This window comes from Necator americanus, chromosome II (genome assembly GCF_031761385.1).
Source record: "Necator americanus strain Aroian chromosome II, whole genome shotgun sequence".
Taxonomy (NCBI): Eukaryota; Metazoa; Nematoda; class Chromadorea; order Rhabditida; family Ancylostomatidae; genus Necator; species Necator americanus.
The window spans coordinates 5,246,084-5,258,858 of record NC_087372.1 but is presented as its reverse complement, the minus strand read 5'-3'; the positions used below and the strand labels follow the sequence as shown (position 1 = coordinate 5,258,858).

Sequence of the window (12,775 nt, the reverse complement as noted above, 5' to 3'; positions counted from 1 at the left end):
TAATAATGGGTTCTGTACGGAAAATACCTTATTGTTTCATTGTATCTATGTCTTATTGGTTTCTTAATTGATTTCTTACTTTAATAAAAATTTCAGTAATTATTCCATCGGAGAATTTCTTATTTTCGCTTATCTTCTGAATAAATATGGACTCTTTTCAGTTTAAAATAAGAAATATTCAAGGTAGGAAATTTATCTCGGCGATTATTCTAAAATAGTTCAAAGATATCAGGTTTATCAAAGATAGAAGTTTCTTTTCGTAGTCATATGTAAAGTTTGCTGAAATCTTTCAATTTTTTGGCCTGTACCGCTATGGCCCGCCCATTTCCCTCCCGATCTTGCTGTCAGATGTGAGGACTGAGAGGTGCGAAAAATAAAAACCACATAAAAATCACAAGTAAGTATATTGTAAATAAATTTCGACAAATATATAATATTATAAAAATTATGAAAACGTGGATATAAATAAATATTAAATAACTCTGCTATAATACTATAAGTTTATTTTAAAAAAGTTAGGATCTTATGAAGTTTGGGGAAGGTTTCAAGAAGTGAAGGAGATATTTTTTGAAATACCCATGAAACACCACACCCATTTCAATAGATTTCAGATAAATGCTAGAAAAAAAGAACGTAGAAAGTGAACTATGTGTTCTTCCTCGCTGTTATTTTTTTTATATTACCGTACTAAGAACAAAAACAAGCAGGGAGGTGTCTGAGAGATAAGAAGGTGGCACGATCAAAGGAGCAGTTGTATAAAAGTGCTCTATTTTTTTCCGGTTCACGTGAATTTTTGGCTATTCTCTTGTTTATTGAGTACTTAAAAGTGACAGCATGCACTGTTTTTTTTTTTTTCGTCTTCTTCTTCATTCCCATTTCGATCACTACGTAAACCATCAATGTGTTGTGGTGCACAGAACAAACACGTATTATGGGGCGTATTTCATAATATTTGCGATTTTGTTCGATGGTGATAAATCCACTATCCGCTAATTGATGTTTGCAGCAGACCATGGAATGAACTGTATATGTATTTTCATTTGCAGGCAGAGGCGGCCTAACCTGTATCCGCAATGACGGAAATTGTTTATCCGGAAGAGCGTCTCCGACAAAAGATCCAAATCAAAGATGCAACGCTACGTAATTCTCTTTCTGAATTCCTCGGAACCGCATTGCTACTGGTACATTTTTTCCTAGCACTCCTGATCTTTAATAAATGAATTCAACTTTTCAAACGTTACGTTTATACTCTGTGCATTTCAGTTCATCGGAATCGGTATTGTTATGCAATTTATTCTTTCTGGTGAAAAGCTGAACACATGGATCCAAGTGAATGTCGGATGGGGAATGGCAATCGCATTTTCGGTCTACGCATGCAGTAAAACTTCAGGTGAATTCGCCTGTATTCCAAGAATTCCACCTAATTATACCTTTTACAATTGTTTATTTATATGTTTATTTGTTTAGTTGCTTGTTTATTCAATGACAGCGGAAATTTGTACCATATTACAGGAGGACATCTGAATCCAGCTGTATCACTTGCTTTTGTTACGTTGGGCAGACTTTCAGTGAAGGATTTTATCTGCTACAGTATTGCGCAAACATTTGGAGCATTTGTTGGTACAGTAGGAGCATTTGGAATATATTATGGTTAGTAACAATGATGAAACCTTAACTACTCAACTAGGTGAATAGGACATACATATGACCTATTCATCTCCTCCTATTCACTCGACATATTTCGAATATTCGACCAGATAATATTCGATTATGTGAATTTCCCATCAAAAATATTAGCTGTTCTAATATTAGGACAGCAGTTACAGATACACACGCGTTTGACGAAAACATTCGGGATTGGTCTTCCTGATTGGCTCCAATCTGACGGAAAAAGTTCTATAGTTACAAGTTAATCAATAATTATGTAGAATAATTACGATGTTGCGGTATAATCAGTAATTCAGCAAAACATACACTATACTTTCGAAAAGTTAAGAAAACTTGTCGATTTACGTATCTTATCGCAACAACGTTAATAATAATAATAATAATAATAATAATTCAGCAAATCATACTTTACTTTCGAAAAGTTAAGAAATTTACTTACCTTATCGATAATATAATATATGATATCGACGACGCCGAAACGTTAGCCAGAATAAAGATCAATAACAATCTTGGTTCTGCTTAAAAAAGTAGTACACAATAATAATAATAATAATAATAATAATAATAATAATAATAATAATAATAATAATAATAATAATAATAATAATAATAATAATAGTATAATACGTAATAACGTAACGTAATCATTGTGGATGAGGAGGATGTAGTGTAGCGGTTAGAGGTTCCTGACTTGACACATCGGATAGCCACCGCAAGTCATTGTATACGCCAGCTACATGTTCGTAAACCTCAAACGATCCTGAATTGAAGTGAACGTGGGGACGCATCCCAAGCGGATTGATTAACAGCAGGAACTTTATCCTTTAGCCTTTAATTATTATGGATATATTTTTATATAATTAATTGCAAATTGTCGTTGTAGTTGCCGATATTTCCCGTTGCCGCTCCTTGTAAACAGTTCAACAAACCTCATCAATAAAAAAAATTGTGCGTACGCTGCAAATTTCCCAGGAAAGATCCGCGAGAATAGTTCAATCGATATATGTACTTTTGAGAGAGATCTGCACGTCGACTTTTGGTGTGTTGAATTAGTTTTATAATAGACATACATAGTATGATCTAAATTAGTAAAAATAAACATAAAATAATATAATAAAAGTAAATAGAAGTAGATAGTAATTTATTTAATAGTAAATTGAAGTTGAGAGTAATTTATGGAGTAAAAAGTAAGTGATAAACAGCTAAAAGAATTCTTTTAACAATAAATGTTCTAATACAGATCAGTTCATAAAATATGCTGGAAATCAACGGACAATCGCTGGTCCAAAAGCGACTGCACTCTGTTTCTGCTCATTCCCAGCTCTACACGTTAGCAATACCACCGCTTTTTTTGATCAGGTCACATTTTTAATATTCAACTAGAGATTTTTTTAATATTCAACTAGAGATCCTAGAAATTTGTATTGTTCTTGCGAGTTTTTCTTACTTTTCATCGTTTCAGGTTGCTGGCACTGCACTTCTTATGTTTTTCGTTTGTGTGATCATAGACAAACGTATTGCTGTTCCTGGACCAGCTCATCCTCTTCTATTTGGTCTCGTAGTTCTGATGATTGGTGAGTTTGCTTAGAGTATCGGTGTAGAGAAAATGTAAGGTTGTTTTTTTTTTTTGCAATTGTCAGTTCCTTTTCGAATGTCCAGTGTTTTCACCGGTTTAACTTATTGATTGTATTCAAGTTATCGAAAAAAAAAGTTTGATCTGTGGATCAGTGACACTTTAAAGGCAATCAGTAGTTGACAGAGTCTTCGTATAATTTTGGCAGGAAGTCAAATTTTTCATAAAGTGCTACAAGTTCCTTAAAGAACCGATCTAAATTCCAATTTTTCCACGTAAGGCGTAGGGTACTCGATCCATGTTGTAGATCACATATGCGTCGCTCACGTGTAACCTATACTGACCTAACCGTTAAATGCTGTTGTTGGTCTGCACACCGGTAGAATGACGGAAACGTCGCAAATTAGGCCCGACGTAATCGAGAGCTTCCTCTATTTTACTTTTTAATGGAGTAATGATTACAATTTTGTAATTACTGAGACTGCAACCTCCGAGTTCACGATAAATTCTCTCATTGCTATTTCCGGCTGAGTTTTGCTATTCAGAATCATTTTTGCAATTTTGTAGGAAGTTCTTCACTACGTGAGGCTTGGATTCACCGCTTTGGTTTATTAAGACTATTATGAATTCTACAGACATTTCATGGGTTGGCTGGAAAAGTTCAGTCTGAGAGTTTTTGGACTTCAAAGACGAATTCTGAGCAGTAGATCATTCGTACGAAATATTTACCTCAGGTTTTTTGGTGTGCGTAAAGGAGCGTTTACACGGAATTGTCCCTAATCACGTTTTTGACGCTTTCACTTTTTCCGACTTCCTAAGAAGGAAGCGAGTGAAAATAGGCAAATAAAGTTGCTTTAAAGCTGCTTATACATGTATCTGAGTGGCAACACAACATTACAACAGAATTCATATCAATCAAAGAGAAGGAATGCAAATAAAATGGAATGCATGCAAAAGAGTCACGATATGCTTCGACAGTACCTAAGATTCCATCAATTATGGCCCGTGATCTAGGTCCACGAAATTTTTTCAAAGCGGTTGCTTTTACGTTAACTCTTAATCGACCTTTTATGTTAATATGACCATTTTTGACATGAGAATCTCTTAAATCTCATACATGACCCTGACTTTAGCTGACAGAGCTGAAGCCAGAGCCATGCTATACACTTCTCCGATTATTCTAACCATGAAAAAAATTTGAGGCACAAGTATGGGCATGAATGTTGGCTATCCAATCAATCCAGCGCGTGATCTAGGTCCGCGTATTTTTATGTTGTCCCTCGGTTATGGCTCACAAGCGTTCACGTGAGTTTTTCATAGAGGTTTGTATAGTGTAAAACATCCATTTCACCACTATATTTTATAGGTATCATAGTTTCTATTTTTGGATTCCCGTAGTAGCTCCTCTAGTTGGTGCTGTACTGGCAGCATGGACTTATCATCTCTTCATTGGAGCCCATATTCCTGATCCGAAACCTATTATTGTTCAAGATGAAGCGAAACAACCGTTAAGATATGCGTGAGAGAAATCAGTGTCTAATGTTTGGCTCATTGCATTACTCATAATTTTTTTTAGAGATGACTTCTGAAAACTATTAGAACGTATCGCTTTTGTCAGAATAAACTATTTTCACATTTAGAACTAGCCTACTTGAATATTATTTTAGAATCTTAGAGTTAACGACTATTTAAAAAGCTCAACATGGGGACATCTTCGCCTACTGTCACTGTGCTCCTTTTTTTGTTTAACGAAAAGGCAAACGTTAGTCCTTTATTGTACTACCATGGAAAAGGATGTTCACATTGTTTATATTGCTTGATTGTGTCATTGTTATCTTTTAAATTCATTGAAAATAAAGCTCTGAGTTCCGTCAATGAGAGTAACAACATTGAATATGATTGTAATAGTTTATTGTCACTATTATTATTGTAACTATTATTACTCTTATTAAAGGGCGGGTGTACAGCAGTCGGTAAGAGGTTCCGCTGTGTCTACACGAGCGATCGAAAGTTCGGAACCGCCCTAGTACCAGCTGTCGCGTTCCCGGCTGCTAGTTTCCCAGGTCCTGTTCCGGAGGTTCATCAATATTTGAGTCCCTTAGGGAACTGGCATTGGGCCCTTAGCATGCTGGAGAAAGCGGTTGGTGCGGATCGTCGGATCCAGGGCTGATCCACACGAGGGAGCGGTAGCCAACCAAGCTTGCGTCGGCATCGATGGTTCGCGCCCTACCTCGCGGTTACATTTACTTGGAGGCCCTAAGGCTACCGCCATGAATCACAGCATCTTATTCTTACCTTGGCCTCTTCCAGACTCGTACATTGTGCTCTTACACTTGTCGCAGACCGTCGCCCTGCAGGCACTCGCGGACAGGACTCTTAGAGTCTCTCGCAACACACGTATACATTTATTGCACACATATGAATTGCTTCGCCAATCTTCTGTGGGTCCTGTATACTCAACTGCATACAGTCCGCTCTGAGTACTTACTCAGCCTTCATCCCGAGCTACATATATACATAACAATATGATGTGAAAATAGTAGAGCCTAACCAGCCACCCACAATGAGACCGGCAAGTCCAAAGGTGTGAGCAAATTCCGAAGGTGTGAGTAAAGTCTGGACTCGGGAACATGTGCTCCACTCTGCCAGACAGCCTCAGGGACCTCCAATGGGGGTCACCTCCAACTTGCCCCAGCTCCGATTCTCCTTTCGGCTCATGTTATCGCTCGAAAGTTGCGCGGTTGTTCGTGCTCGATCGCATCCGCTCCTTGATTTCGATACTGCTTGCCAGTTAGCATGTGGAATGGATTTCGAAACACTGACGACTCCTTTTATGGAATCAAAAGTGGGCGAATACAGAGGAGAGCTGTGGGTCCTTTTCGCGTCCGTGGCGAGCGTCTTTTAAATGTTTTGAAAAGCAGTCGCGTGGGATTCGCGACACTCCCGACGACGACAAGATGGTAGACCTACGCTAGCCCTCATCTACGAGTTAAGAATGTACAACACCTACAAGTTAACCGTAGACTACTAGCCAGGCCTAATTCCTAGCGTTTGGCAGTTGGTTAGGTCCAGAGGTGAGCATAACGATACGCGTGAGGGTCGTCTACGGCGAGATGAAGACGGTACTTTTTCGACGACATGAGTTAAACTTTCATATATACATATACACATTCTTGCGACCGCTGAGAATCATAACATAGACGTTGACATATTGCGGCACGAAGATGCGATCGGCTCTTGTGCACGGCGATTTGATATGATCGTGATGTCGACAAGGTAGAGATCCAAAAGTTTTAATTCAGCCTACGAGCGCGTTTTGTGCGCTGGGGGAATATATTGGGTGGGATTTTGCCTCGCCAACTCACAAAATACCCAATACCCACCGTTCCTCCCGTATCATGCGGAAAGCGGCAGTTGTGAGTTGTGAAAAGCAGTAGTTGTGGACACGATAGTTGCGATGTTGGTAATAAGCAATATCTAAAATAGAATTGAGCAATAACGACACAAAGGTAAACCTAAGGTCCACCAGACAAAAAGAGAATAAAAATTACGAAAGTTGTGAAAAAAGCGTAAGTGTGCATGTTTGCCGCAAAGGGAAGAAAGAAATAGAGAGGAAGAAAGTGCAGATAAAAATAGATACAAAGAGAAAGTAAGCGTTTAGCAATATGCTTACAACAAGAGTGAAAGATTAAGAATGAAAATGAGAGAGGGGAAGAATCAACATTTAATGAAGAATAACGTTGAATAATGAGGGTTTATGGGAACAATGAGCAATGAGTGTTTAAAGAATTCGTATACGCTTACAATAAAAATAGAAAAGGAAACCAAGAAGCGCAAAAGAAAAGATTATCGCAAACATAAATGCTTTAAAAACACCTATGTGTACAATAAATAAGAGAAATAGGGCATAAGAGTAAGAGAATAGAAGTTAAACTCCAAAATGTATGTAGACACTGAGCGCGCAAGTCTGTATCTACAAGCAGTGAAATACTGACTACTAAAAGAAAAGAAGAACAAGGAACAAGAAACAAGAAACAAAAATAGCAATAAGGGAAAGCAATGCAAATAAGCAAAAACAAACTGCAAACAAGCGACAACGCAATATGTGCGCGAAACGTGTAATGTGCAAATCAAACTGTAGTTAACAAACCAAAACAAGGAAAGCAAAGAAAATAAGTGTAAAATTGCGCAACGTATGAGTAGATACCTGACCTTCGACCGTGAATTCGTAGCAGACATAGAACGAATATGACGACAAACGTGTAGCTCTGGACAATGACAATGTTAAGATTTCGCAACAGATCTAAGGACACAACGGTCACAAAGGATGAATCATGTGACCTGAATGCGGTAACACGGTCGCAATTAGAGCATAATATCCTGTATGGAGATTTTATTCCGGCATATGGAGACTAAAGTACATCGATTTGTGATGTGTTCCTAATGTGAATCGATATTTCGCAACAACGACGGGACGCAAAGCTGTAAGCACGTGAATGTGAAAATGCGAGTTAATATGATTGTGACTAGATAGAATACAACCGGATGTTCTTAGCTCTTATTGTTGGTTGACTCCTCCGTGTTGCTTTACGTACCTTGTGACGCTTAACTTTTGGGACATGATCGCCTTGAGCAGTTATCTTTAAAGGGTAAAGATGGTTTAGTGACCAGTGAAGCAACTTACATTCATGTGTACGAACTTGTGCTGCCCGTACAACATTGCCCGCGTATAAGTTCGACGATGATTCCCAATTGTCATTGTCCTCTAGGTAGCTTAACATCCTCGATGATAACAACGTCGTTGACTTTCGGGCGTATCGGTGTACTTCTTGTTTGACGTAGACGGCGTTGGTATCCTTGGATCAGCACTGACAGTACTGCATAGTATGCCATATGCTCCAGAACGAATCTAGGACAGCGAATGTCTGCTTACACCGGTCAGCTAACCTGGGTCCACTGACAACGATGTCGTCTACATACGATCTTGGTGGTAGCTGAAAACTAACCTCTGGAAAAATGTTATCGTTACGCTTCAGATCGCGTTATTGCACAAAAGTTGCGCGGTTCCTCGCGTATGATCACATCCGTTACTTGAGTCCGTTCTGGTTACCGCTTGCCAGTTGACACGTTGAAGGAATGAATTTCGAAACACTCCTTTTATAGAGAGAAAAGGAACGGCTCCCTTCATAGAGGGAAAAGTGAGCGGAGCGTAAAGCGCGCGAAATGGAGGAGAGCTGTGAAGCCGCATCACGCTGTTCCTTAAATATTCTCTTGCTGAACCTCAACATTTATAAGTTTTACGCCACAATCAAACAATAATAGAATTTTACATTCATCAGCATGGCTAATGTTTTTTCGCGGTTAACAGTCATTAGAAAAACAAACATATTGTGAGCACCCGTCTACCATTATTTTGAAGAGCATTCCTTTTTTGTCGCTTTCTGTTGATCAGCCCGTATTGGCGAAATTGACCTGGTCGATTGTTGATTGGTAGCAGCCTTTAGTAGCAAATGTACACGCCGCGGTCATAGGGAGGCAACCATCCATCATTGAAAGAAGAGGGAGTCATAGCAAATGATGGGGGAAAATGTTCACTAGCATTACACAGACTATTTGAATAGTATTTGGATGGCCGTCAGCCCAATAATACATCACCTGGGTTATATGTATTTTTTGGACTTCCTCGAACCGACCCCCCTAATATCTTGATTTCTGCGAATTTCTCAATAATTGCCTATTTTCTTCTCTTTCCACGAGCTACACAAGGTGCACCAAATTCTTCCAAACATTTCGTGGCAAGTGTGACCATTTAGTTACCTCTCCGTTCTTCATTTTCCACCTCGTTCACGGCTCACACAGTTGTCGAACTCGACGCTACGTTTTATAATACATTACAAGATTTAGCGAAGCCCATAATCTAGCGCATTTATCATTTGATAGGTGTAGTAGTATGAACCTTTCTACTTCGGAAATTTAATTGGTCACAGTGTTTTTTTTGCTCCTTGTATCACAATACGGCTAACTTCTTGATCTCGACGAAAGTACTCACTAGCTCAATGATAGTCCATCATCACTAAAATGACGCATATTAAGTCTAGAGACGATGAACATTCTTCACTAATTCATTTTTCAAGACTAATGATCGCTGAAATACATAATTGAATCCTTACATGGAGACGCCTTATATATTCTTTCAGGCTTATTTACTTCTGCAGACAACGAGAGGCGTGATGGGAGAGAATGTCGATGATCTTAATAGTGAGTGGAGCAAGGAAATTGAGAAGAAAAACCTATCATGTGAAATTTTCTGGGTAATGTGGTGTTTAAGTAAGGAGAGTTTAGATTCATAAGAGATGGATGAGTGTTGTGAGCGGAGACTAGACCGAAGCCTGCAACAGAGCACAGCATGCGTATCTGGTGATTAATTTCGTTTAACAAAGTGAAGCAGTAGATTTGTTACGGTCTTTTTTTCGAGTAGGAAAAAACAAAGAAATTCGTATGCAGTATGATGTTACTCAAGCCATGATAACGAGTAACACATGAATTATATATTATGTATTCAAGCGAAAGAACACTTTTCAAAACACAAAAATCTCATGATTTGCCTCTTTAAAAATCTAATGGTTAATACAGTCTATAATTTCTATAACGAACCTCCATAAAAAGTCACAATGTATTTCCCATTAAAACTCCACCCACACAAATACGGTTAGAGGAACCATATATGGACGCTTGTCCGCGTCCACATAACCACCAATGTTCTTGAGTCAGTTCTCGTATTCAACAACGCTCATTGCATCATAAAAAATCTTATAATTGAAGCATTTGAAGAAACAAAGGGCTCCTATAGTTGGTTTAGAGGAGCACGTCTTAAAGTCTGACCAACTGCCAGGGCAACAATTCAGTTCAGTGCGAATATCAACTGTTTTCTTCTCAAGGTGGACCATCAAATGAAACTAATGTAGTATATCTGGAGTTTAGTAACGCTCTGATAGTGCAAAAGTGTCATACGTCACTCACTGGTTATGAGGTCACATTTTTTTCTCTGTGGAACACTTGTATGTCATCCTAGAAGAAGGAGAAGTTTGGGCATTCTGCAGAAAACTTCAAAGAAAGGGGAAAAGAATCTGATGTAACTGAGCCTCAGTCATTCTTAAAAGTCACTGAACAACTGTCGAAGTTAGTCCTTAGAACGATATTTATTTCAACGGTAACCGCTGAAATCATCTATGTACTGGGACCCTACCATCGCGATTCTCATTACTGTTCTGAAAACTGTTTCTCTATCATAATTCTCGTGTTGTAGGTGTTCTGGCCGTGGGAAAGCAAGTGCTGTAACGCACTCAACAGTAAAAGTCGTAGTGCAATCTACTACCAGCTTGCATCTTACACGCAAATCTTATAATGTTCAATAAAGTACACAGTACAGTAACATCTGTATATTGCGTCAGTAAGACGTCACCATAGGTAAATCATGTGAGAGACGCTTGCCCAGCAGTGTAAAAGCTCGGGAATGATAGTTTGGGATTATTCTCTATCGCCGATGCAGAACATTTTCTCGAAGGAATGAATTTGACCCCATCATCGCTCCTATCTCATCGTCTACAACATACTCCTGACACAGTTGTCCTTCATCTGATTTCTATCGAGTATAGAACTCCTAAAACGTTCAAAGCCACGGTTTCCATGTGCTTTTTGCACATGGGAAGAAAACTAGGACACGCGTCACGGTGCTTGATGCAGCGTTTTCCCAGACGTTGTCTACAGCCCGCTAGACTTGCGCTATGTGAGCTGCCTTAAAGGAATCACTCCACGAATATGAGGTGGTACGGATCTCAGGTGGAGTATTTGTAGACGGGAGTGTAGATTATGGAAAGAAGAGTGATTCCGACCATTTCTTCCTAATTGACCCGGAAGATACGGCTTCGGGGGTTCTGGGGCACTATTTTCTACAAAGAGTTTGACTGGAGCGCGCCAGCCTTATGCACGCGCCGCATCTTACGGGCCGTTTTTCATGGCAATTAGGAAGAAATGGACGGAATATCACCCCCCCCCCTCTCCATAGTCTCCCATCCCACATACGAGTACACCACCTGAAATCCGTACCACCTCAGTTTCGTGAACTAATGCCTTTAAAGAGAAACATTGGAAGTTGCGACTGCTGCGTCAACTGCGTAATTATTGCTGATCACTCTTTTGTACTGCAGCAACGGTCATCCTAACATTCCCTACAACATTCCCTACAGTCGTCAGAATTTAGACTTTTCCCTGCTCAAATTCTCACTGGTAGCCCTCCTCCCATCCACCAACTCATGCTGCATTCTTGATTTGACACTTTCTGGTCTAAGTTTTTCTAAGTCTAAGAAAAATTTATTAATTCGAAGCTGACATTATACCTTCTAATAAGCAATAGCTTATAAGCAATTCATTTATTTTTTGTTGTATTGCTGAAGTATTCCGAATTCCTAACATAACGATTTGTGACGTTAATGTCCTCGTTTCCCTTTTTTTTTTTGTCAAATCATATGGCAAGGACGCGGCCTTCTTGTGGGCAATTGTTTGTTTTGTATAAGCCGCAAGTAGCCGACAATTTTGTATGCTATTCACTCAGTTTCTAAATAAACATTACCATTGAACCAGTAACTGTTTTATTCGATTTAGAACTCTATTAGCGTCAGCCAACCTGCACAAAACCTAACCTATGGCTCAAGTAGATAATTTACTGTACTTTACCCAAACAACAACAAGAGGATCAAGTCCTGATATACAAAGATTACGCAGAAGACAGCGGATAGAAGAGTATCTAAAGTTCTACACATCATCTCTCAAACCTATAAGTATCCTTCCAAAAAATCTTCAACTCTCGTTCTACTTTCTTACTCTTTCTTTACTTTTTTTTTTACTTTTTCGTGCGTGCCTTGTTCACCTTTTCGCTCCTTTTCTTCGTCCGGAAATATTGATGCATGAGTAATTGAGTGAGTGTACCCTGATGAAATAGCATCAAAATAGATTAGATCTAAGTACCCTAAAAGTTCACACCAAACCAAACTACAACTTGACGCCATCGAACATTGTTCGGCATTGCTGTTATCGTGTTTATGATAATGCGCAAAGAATGAGCAGGTTCCAAGTTCGGATATTTATTTATTTATTGAGAACGCCTGCAAGTGTGCCATAAAACAAAAAAAAAACAAGATGGAACAAAGTTCACTAGAATTTCGGCCGAATTTTACACAACACAAGACTGATATGACTGATGAAAATGATGAAGTTTGAAGCTTTATCGTGAAATCGCTCCACGTCCGTTACGCAATGTCGAAAGAGAGGTTCTCCGAACAATTTATGCGATTCACTAGACTACAGTTTCTGGTATAAAATAGTGACCAGGGGATTCTCTGTTGCAGACGTTTTCTTCTTTATCAACAAGTGATAAACTCTAAAGTCTTCTTGCTAGAAGGGAAATCTGTAGTTCTTAGACATCGGTGTTCGAACATCTCCTTTAAGTGGTGACATTTCGCATTGGTACTAATTATT

At 38.9% G+C, this 12,775-nt stretch overlaps 2 protein-coding genes across 2 annotated transcripts; one reads left to right on the top strand and one right to left on the bottom strand.

The window, feature by feature from the left end:
- Positions 1 to 1,073: 1,073 nt before the first annotated feature.
- On the top strand, positions 1,074 to 4,764 carry RB195_016916 (uncharacterized protein; the record flags this gene model as incomplete). Its single annotated transcript, XM_064183665.1, has 7 exons — positions 1,074 to 1,181; positions 1,264 to 1,390; positions 1,513 to 1,650; positions 2,909 to 3,027; positions 3,131 to 3,242; positions 4,444 to 4,546; positions 4,608 to 4,764. The coding sequence occupies 7 exons, from the start codon at positions 1,074 to 1,076 to the stop codon at positions 4,762 to 4,764; spliced, it is 864 nt and encodes a 287-aa protein (XP_064039546.1).
- A 1,838-nt stretch (positions 4,765 to 6,602) lies between these two features.
- Positions 6,603 to 8,022, bottom strand: RB195_016915 (uncharacterized protein; the record flags this gene model as incomplete). Its single annotated transcript, XM_064183664.1, has 4 exons — positions 6,603 to 6,718; positions 7,454 to 7,509; positions 7,784 to 7,881; positions 7,942 to 8,022. 4 exons carry the CDS (start codon positions 8,020 to 8,022, stop codon positions 6,603 to 6,605), a joined length of 351 nt encoding a protein of 116 aa, XP_064039545.1.
- Between the last annotated feature and the right edge of the window lie 4,753 nt (positions 8,023 to 12,775).